This window comes from Tuber melanosporum (assembly GCF_000151645.1).
Source record: "Tuber melanosporum whole genome shotgun sequence assembly, scaffold_98, strain Mel28".
Taxonomy (NCBI): Eukaryota; Fungi; Ascomycota; class Pezizomycetes; order Pezizales; family Tuberaceae; genus Tuber; species Tuber melanosporum.
Window position 1 is genome coordinate 284748 of NW_003299148.1, and position 8813 is coordinate 293560.

An 8813-nucleotide genomic window follows, 5' to 3' on the forward strand; every position below is an offset into this window, starting at 1 on the left:
TGCTATGGTATGATATGGTCTGCAAGATAAAGCTCTTGTCGGATAATTAATTCCATGTTGGGTTGAGAAAGCAGAAACAAAAAATTGCCCCATGTCTACGATAAGTGAGGGGAAAGAAAGGGGAAAAAAAAGACATCAAGATCCCTCCGGATTGCCGCGCTCCATGCATTACCTAGACATAACAGCTAGTCCTCCTCCATAAGAGCGCTGGTATACATGACAAAAGCTGTTGAGTAAAAATATTGAAAATAGCAAAAACACCCATCAGAAAAACCCCTGCCCGAGCATGACCAAAATGCCCCCATAGTGAGGAGTTGAAAAAAAAACCGTAAAATCGATCAACGACACGCACTTCTCTCACCATAGCTCAATCGGCGATGCATATCGGGTTACGAGCCAATCTTCCCCTGCTACCTTCCGGAACCCAGAACGGGTCTTCCTGGCCAGATTTCTTCTTCCTCGACCGATCAGCTTTCTCGAGAGCCTTGCGTACCTTGCTTAACAGTGCCTCTGCAAGAACGGGCGGGACGGCGTTTCCAATCTGCTTCTTCTTCTGAAATGGGCTGCCATAAAAGACATGAGAGATAGGAAATGTTTGGAGACACGCGAGCTCTCTCGGGGTGAAGGGTCTTCGACCATTTGGGTGAACGTCGTAAGGGCCGCCACTAGCAAGGATCGTAGACATCAAGGGTAAATCGAGGTTTACGGTCGACAGCCGGGGGCCATCGAGGAATGGGCTAAAGTTATGGACGTGAGAAGTGGCAGTTGCCGGTATGCCGGAGATGGCATCACGCACTGTGCGTGGAGGGGCACGACCCTCTATGTTCGCAGTTTTTGGGTGGGCGTGGGTTGGCTTTGGAAACTCGGGTAACTCTTCTCCAGGACTAGACAGGTCAGTTGCAGCCCGCTGATCCAGGCGCGGATCAGGCACTCACCTCGCAGCCAGAAGAAACAATCTCTTTCGTGTTTGTGGTACCCCATACTCCACTCCATGTAAAACCTTCCAGCTGAGGGAGAAGCCAATGTCTGTGAACATCATGACCAAACTCCGAAACCATTCGGGTCTATTCAGGAGCCCATCAGTCTGTTCAAGCGTAACCATTCTCGGCCTGCAAGCCTGCAGACACTGTCGGACACAAAATAAGGATGCTTCGTTGTTATCATCATCCTTTCCAGCAATCGTATGAGCAGGTGAGTGAGGTTGGCATGGGGGGGAAAGATGCACAACATCAACCAGAAGCTCTGGGTGACGAAGCGTGAGGAAATCGTTGACTGTCGAGTGATAGGTTGTGCATTGCGGGAAATTCCGGCGATAAGTTGACACGGCTTCAGAATTAGAGTCAAAGCTCCACGCATTCTTGAACCCGGCTGCACGAGCACCACTAGACATTCCGCCTCCGCCACAAAACGCATCACCGAACGTGTAAGTAGTTTCGCGAATAGAGTTAAAAACGGGCTGGCGAAGAGGAATGTTGATCGTAGGGTTATAACATTCAAAGCCAGCATCGTCAAGGGTAGCAGCTTTTATCAGGCTGCTTTCTCTGGGGGAGCCTTTCCGTTGTATAGGGCTGCCGAGTGGATTAGTTCTAGCTGAGGGGTAACTTGTAAGCCGCTCAGGTCGACTTGGCGCAGAAAGTCTGGCATCGGGGCCTGGAAAGGCTGGAGCATTTTCGTTACGGATACGAGAATCATTACCCTGAGTCGTATTAGAAGCGTTCCACTTAGATATGCCAAGGGGTCGGGGTTTACCCAAAACCCAACCCTAGCTTTCGAGAACGGCGTTCCAGGAGGTGACTGGAGCCCAAATTTGGTCTGGGCGCCTCCAAAGGTTAGTTGCCCGGGAAACAATGCGTTGGGATACTTGGGAGGGGGAGGAGGCATATCCATGGGCTCAGGACCCCATCTCGGAGTCGGAGGTGATGGAAGCGCGATAGGGGCCGGTGGTGCATTGGAAAGCCGAGCCCCCTCCCCAGATGCCTGCCCACGATGCCCCAAAAATGCGGAGCCCGTGGTTCTTTGCGTATGCCCATCTTTGGCGAAGGGATTGCCTGTGTGATGAGAATATGTTCCTTTCTGCTCGCCGTAAGCCCCGTTACCATTGAGATGTATCTGTTTGAGAGTTCCATCCCGTTGACGTTTCTGCTGTTTCTTTGGGTTCGGATTCGTAATTTTAGCTCTCAAGAGATCCCCCCTCCATTGATCCCGCAATCCCCTTTCTGCAACTCGAAATTCTTTGTCTGCTTCGTCTTCTTTGAGACGACATAGATAGCCTTCCGTCTTGCCAACGAGGTTTATTGTCCACCGACAGATTAGCCTACCTTCCTTCTCATCAGCATCACCTACCCCGGTGATATCCCGGAACTCTGGAAAATTGGCGTTCGTAAGAATCAAAATCCTTGTTTTCAAGACCTTTGAAAGTGGAACGGATTCGGATAGTGAAGACATGGCAACTTCGTTCTTCTTCAATGGCAAAAACCCTAACAGGTTTCTGCTCCTGAGGAACTGTGGTCCTTGAAGAAATATCTCACTACTTCCATCTTCTGTAAGTTTATTCTTGATCGAGATAATGCGGATAAAGGACCCATCGAAAAGTTCAACAGTCTTCCGCTTGCGGAGCCTCATCTTATGATACTCAATCAATTCAAGGTCCAGCTCGTGCACCCGGGTAGACCTCTGTGGAGGGCTGGAACCATGGAGACCTAGGCCGGTAGTCACTGGGATTTCGCACTGCCCAGCCTGCCTGAGCCCGGTGTGTCTCGGGGTTTTATGGGGTTTTGGTGTTTTAGGAGTTTGGGGGGCTTCCCTAGTAGAACCATTAGGCCCGGCGCGAGGAAGTCTAGAACTGGAGGCAGTGTTGGACGGAAGTGGGTAATCGCCTAAAATTTCAAGTGCTCATCGTCAATACAGGAGCGTATAGCAAAGTTTTAAATGAATAGATACGGTAGCCAACCACCTCCATCAGTAAGTATCATATCGGCTGTAAGATCAACTAGTTGCTTGGAATAACTAATAGCTGGCTTCTTCGGGTGGCATTGATCTAAAAACTTTATATGAATATCCGTAATTGCTAGAGTGAACCAATGGCAGCCACAAGGCCCAGAGTGCAATACCATGATCCTCAACTTCAATAACACTAGGGTGCTCGTAGCCTGCCAAGGGCTCAAAAATTGGAGGAAGCGTTCGGCAGAAGTCCATGGCTGTGGTTGGCAAAGTGAGTTCGAGATGGTGCTGACGAAATGTGGCAACTATTCACGGCGTAGAAGGCGCGGGCACTGGTCCATAAGCAGACTTCTGCCCAAGGCAGTTTCGCTAGTTCTGAATGGCAGGAAAAAACCGGAAGGCACTAGGATGCCCAAATCAACTATCCGTAGATTGTGGGGTTTCTCTTATAAAATAATAGCGGAAACGTTCAGGGCTGTTTGACAAAGAATGCAGTCCCTGTTTGATGGTTCCCGATCCTCAGCTTGAAGAGCGTAGGGGGTATTCGAAACCAGGCCGGTAGGGCTCTATAATTGATCTTGTTAGATGAAAAGCCTGAAGTCCCCAACCCCCTGAATGACAGCGAACCACACAAGAACCAGTGAACTGGGCGGCGATGAGGATGAGGCAGAAGGCAGAAGAATGGCGAAGCCAAAAGGGAGTGAGGGCAGCAGAGGCAGAGGCCACATAAAAGGCTCGGAAGAGATCACAAGAGCAAATAGAAAGCAAACTGGAGGGGGGGCTAAGGTACCATTCAGATCAACAGTAAAGCAGAGAAACAATATCCACGCAAGAGCCCCACCGAGACACAGAAGGCAATGTTGCCACATCCGGCGGCCGCAGTCACCCAGCACTCACCCAGTTCCAAAGCCATGGTGCACAGACCCAGATATCCAACCGGGAAACACTGGATATGAGGGTATTTCCTGTTCACCGTTCGCCGGTACCGGACAGCAACGTTTAGGTGAGGACCATCTTCCCAATTGTACCGAACAAACAAAGCTTGGGAAACAAAGAACGGCATAAAGCCTAGTCAAGCATGCCTTCCGGGAATCCAGCAGGTGAATGAATGCAGTGGGTAGCGTCTGGTGGGGCTTAAAAGTTTGTAACCAACAGAGGCCAATAGGAGATTGGAAAGATGCAAGACTTATGAGACGATAACACTTGTGATCATGATAGCGATGATGAGGATGATGGATTATTGTGATTGTAGCTGTGACTATTGTACTATGTGTACGCATAGGGGATCGGTACGGGACGAGTCAACGAGAGGTGGGGTGAGATGAGCTGAGACAGTTGAGAGTGATGAGATGAGGCTGGGATGTTGTGTGAGGCTCTGTCGATAACCACGTTTTTTTTTTTTCCCGGGGGGGATCACGAGCTTTCCAACCAATCCCCCTGTGTTTATCACTTTCCAGGGTCCGATGACTTGGAGCAATCCTGGGGACCAATCAGCAATGGGAGAGTGCCTTGGCATGCTCAGGCCATCCTGTGGGTAAGGGTTCTTTCACAGGCGCGGCTGGTTGGGGAACAAAAAATATGCTTTTTTTTTTTTTTGCACACCCGACAAATATTTTTTTCCTTCTATCATATCATACTCGAGTAACGTTGCCGCAGACTTGGGTTAATGCATTTTCATACTCGGGTACGGTACTTTACCGGTACCGGTACTCTCTCCAGACGCACAGTATACCGGTAATCGGACAAGAGGAATCTTTTGTGTGATGGCCGGCTCCCTACTCGGGGACAGCACACTATCCTTAGAGAGGAGGGTGCATTGCCGTGTGAAAATGATAATGATGATGATAATGATAACAGTAGTGAAATAATAATAACAGCATAGTAATAACAACAATAACAGTAACAATTTAAGGCCAACAAGGCGAAGGGGAAAGAAAAGGGAAAAAAAGAGAGATCTTCTCCATAAGACTGTTCACTCTGTTCCCCCCGTCCTTATCATCTGCTGTACGGGTATCATATTTCGTTGTTCCCCCCGTCATTCAAGTTAGTGTTTGTTACTCTTCAACCCCTTATCAGAATTGGCTTCGTCTTCCTCCTTCAGGTATCGCTTTTGGCATTTGGTATCGCTAGCCTGGTTTGCACTTTGTCCCTCCAAACATTTCTTCCCCACCAAGAAAAGTGTTTGCAAATACTGTGCTCAAGTGTTAGTCTATTGTTTCATTCCCTACGAGAATAGCATACTGCTGTCCCCTCCCTCCATTTCTCATTCGCCATCCTTCTCTATAACTCTGATCGAGAGTTCGGCTGAGCTCTGGAGAGTAGTCCTAGTTCGCCCTACTACAGTTGGACTTCTCTCCCCGACTTTCCGTTCCCTTTACCCTTGTATCCCCGCCCCTCCCCGGATTCCGATACCGCACAATTTAAAAGGTTTGTCCAGTCAACACCCCAGATCCGTCTCTCTGTTTCTGTTTTCCCGCTCCTTGTAGGGGCTTTAGTCTTTCAAGTTGTTCGAGATGAACATCACTCAATTGTCTTACAGATTGCAGCGCTCCTGTTTTGTCATTTCTTCGTGTGAAACCTTATTCAGTGTTAGAAACCCTCTGACAAACTTTCGTCTCGTCCGTACCAGCCCTCTCAACTATCTCCGCAGAGCCGCACCTAGAGTGAGGACTTGAATCAGTCACATTTCATCTAATTTCGGAGCTATCTCAATTTCCAAACCCCAAAAGTTCTTTCTCTCTCCTCCTTGATACCACTGCACATTCCTGCTTAGAGGCACTACCCTTTAAACCGTCACAAGGCTCCCACTGATTCAATTGATAGTTTCGATAATGTGCGGAATTATCGCAGTTATCCTGGCGGATCCGAGTGGATCTGCCGTGACCGATATTCATGACGGACTTCCAGTTTTACAACACAGAGGACAAGACGCCTGCGGAATAGCTACATGTGGTCAGGGTGGGAGAATTTATACCCGCAAGGGCAATGGCCTTTGTTCAGATGTCTTTAGAACACCTGAACAACTTATGGATTTGCCGGGAAGTATGGGACTTGGTCATTGTGAGTTTCTTCGTACCCAGCTATTTGGAAATAAGCTTCCTCGGATCGTTATGTTTCTACCCCCACGTCTTGCTTTTTTCGCATCTGGGCAGGGACGCAATTCGCTACAATCGATCGTACATGTGTGAATCCATTCTAATACTTAAATAGTACGTTATCCCACTGCCGGATCCTCAGCAAATTCAGAGGCACAACCTTTCTACGTGAACTCACCATATGGAATTTGCTTCGCCCATGTAAGTAGATTAGTTATCCCAACTATTTCTCATACATGGGGGGAAGGTAGTGGCTAACATCCTTGAAAGAACGGCAACATCATTAATTCACCGGAATTGCGCAATCATCTCGATCATGAAGCGCACAGACATATAAACACTGATTCAGACAGTGAATTGTTGTTGAACATTTTCGCAAGCACTCTCCAAGAGACGGGAAAATTCCGTGTCAATGAGGAAGATCTCTTTACCGCTCTGAAAGGAATCTATCGAAGATGTCAAGGCGGTTACGCATGTGTTGCCATGCTTGCTGGTGAGAATAATAAAAAGCCTTTAAAATATCCTCGCGCAGCTAAAGATTCCCGCAGGATTTGGTATTATAGGGTTCCGAGATCCTTACGGCATTAGACCGCTTGTTTTGGGAGAGAGGAAAGGCATGAAGGGTGGCATGGACTACATGTTCTCTAGCGAAAGCGTAGCCCTTGACCAACTAGACTTTACAAATCATGTTAACATTGCTCCTGGTGAGGCCCCAAACCTCAGATATATAGGCCAGCACTAACATAATTACTTTCACAGGCGAGGCTGTCATTATTAAAAAAGGGTGCAAGCCCCTCTTCAGACAGGTCAACCCGACCCTAAATCATACACCTGACATATTCGAGTACGTTTACTTTGCCCGTCCGGACTCTATCATCGACGGAATGTCCGTCTATCGTTCCCGGCAAAACATGGGGTTGTTTCTGGCAAAAACTGTCCTAAAAAGCCTGGGCGAGGATGTCGTCAAAACAATTGATTTAGTCATCCCTATTCCTACGACCTCGGAGGTTTCTGCGCTCAGACTCTCACAAGAGCTTCGAATTCCTTTCTGTCAAGCATTTGTTAAGAATCGATATGTTGGAAGAACCTTCATTATGCCAGAACAACAGGAGAGGCGGAAATCGGTTCGTAGAAAGCTAAATGCCATGAAGGAGGAGTTCAAGGACAAAAATGTACTCCTTATTGATGACAGCATTGTTCGAGGCACTACCAGTCGGGAGATCGTCAATATGGCAAAGGATGCTCAGGCGAAGAAAGTCTTTTTCGCTAGCTGTGCACCCCCCATTCGGTAAGTATCACGGCCAAACTTATAGTTTCCGGCAATGCGATTTTATGGCTAACTGCTTAGTAGAAATGCTCACATCTATGGTATTGATCTTGCGGACACCAAAGAACTGGTTGCTTTCAATCGCACCGAGAAAGAGATTGCCGAGCATATTGGCGCCGATGCTGTTATTTACCAAACTCTTCCCGACCTCGTCAAGTCTTGCGCCTCCCTGTCCACAACTATAAAGAACTTCGAGGTTGGAGTCTTCAGTGGCGAATATGTCACACCCGTTGACCCCAGTTATTTCAAGAGACTTGAGGGTATCCGCGGGGAGAGTTCTCGGCTCAAGAGGAAAGCGGCCGCTATCAAGGCAGTAGCTTCCAGTATTGCAAACAAAGAGAATGCTGCCGATGTCCTGAACGGGGTTACCTCTCTTAATGGCGATGGTGAGCAAGTGAGGGACAGGATGGATGTCTCCATTCACAACTTTGGTGATCATATGGATGTTAGTAGAGAGGCGGAAATGGGTTTGACTGTTTGAATTTTCCCCCCCGTACTTGCATTACCTGTTAAATTTAACACTATCCCTAAAATCTCCTCCATAACCCCCCTCTCGTTGAACCAAGGTCCGGAGGGAATATTATGATACTACATGAAAAGTCTTTTTTCTTTCGTTTTTTCCGTTTTCCATTTTTCACCTCTGCACTTGTACCCTCTAACTAGTTTTTTACCCATTATTTTTTGATCTTTTTTTCTTGGGGTTTCTGCTGTAGGTTAGAGATAGATTCTAGGTGATGAGCTACGGTGGATGGATGTGAGTCTTTTAGTTACACGGGTTTCCATAGCCTCAGATTGTACAGTAATTGTACAATAAATAAAAGTAAATGTCCGTTTGGACACTTTTGATTTCATTGGTATCCCGATGACTATGGTAATAATAATATAACTACCGGTATGATGATAATTATGGCATCAGAAGTCTTCCTCACAATTTCCTTGACACTCAGGCTATTTTATTGCATCGGAAAATCTCGCACATATCGAACAAGGCCAGGCTGATGAACACCGGTATGGCGCTTTATTAGCCTATAAGGGCTCTTTGAGGCAAAAAAGAAAGAAGGAAAAAAAAAACCCCTTGCTGCGGTGCGATACGAGTAGAGAAGGACTTTCAGTAAGAATTTAATTTAATACTCGTAGTGCACGCCTACCCAGTCATCATCACCAGTTTTCCCAACTTTCAAAGGAATAAATAGTCTACCAATAACCGTGCCAAGGCTGTGGCTCCGCCACAACCCACAGTTTGTAATCCTCACATAATTTATAAATTGAAAGTGACGTTGAGCCGAATCTGAGTAGGACATCCATTCTATTGGAAAAGTAACCTCCTCGGCCAAGGGGATATATAATAATTATGATATACGGCTTACAGCCTCGAAGGATGAAGTAGGTTGTGAAGAAAAAAAACTCCAAATCAAGTCATAGCATAAATTCATACATCTTGTTAACTAAAT

General features: G+C 47.1%; 2 protein-coding genes; one reads left to right on the forward strand and one right to left on the reverse strand.

Moving 5' to 3' along the window:
* Window positions 1-33: 33 nt before the first annotated feature.
* GSTUM_00012206001 (uncharacterized protein) lies at window positions 34-4213 on the reverse strand. XM_002842413.2 has 6 exons: window positions 3731-4213; window positions 3111-3506; window positions 2954-3037; window positions 1750-2876; window positions 936-1696; window positions 34-884 (listed from the first exon to the last, which is right to left on the reverse strand). Exons 2-6 carry the CDS (start codon window positions 3193-3195, stop codon window positions 368-370), a joined length of 2574 nt encoding a protein of 857 aa, XP_002842459.1. The 5' UTR covers window positions 3196-3506; window positions 3731-4213; the 3' UTR covers window positions 34-367.
* A 1199-nt stretch (window positions 4214-5412) lies between these two features.
* On the forward strand, window positions 5413-8132 carry GSTUM_00012207001 (uncharacterized protein). XM_002842414.2 has 7 exons: window positions 5413-5668; window positions 5764-6000; window positions 6151-6236; window positions 6306-6528; window positions 6584-6739; window positions 6795-7323; window positions 7387-8132. The coding sequence occupies exons 2-7, from the start codon at window positions 5772-5774 to the stop codon at window positions 7841-7843; spliced, it is 1680 nt and encodes a 559-aa protein (XP_002842460.1). The 5' UTR covers window positions 5413-5668; window positions 5764-5771; the 3' UTR covers window positions 7844-8132.
* Window positions 8133-8813: the final 681 nt, after the last annotated feature.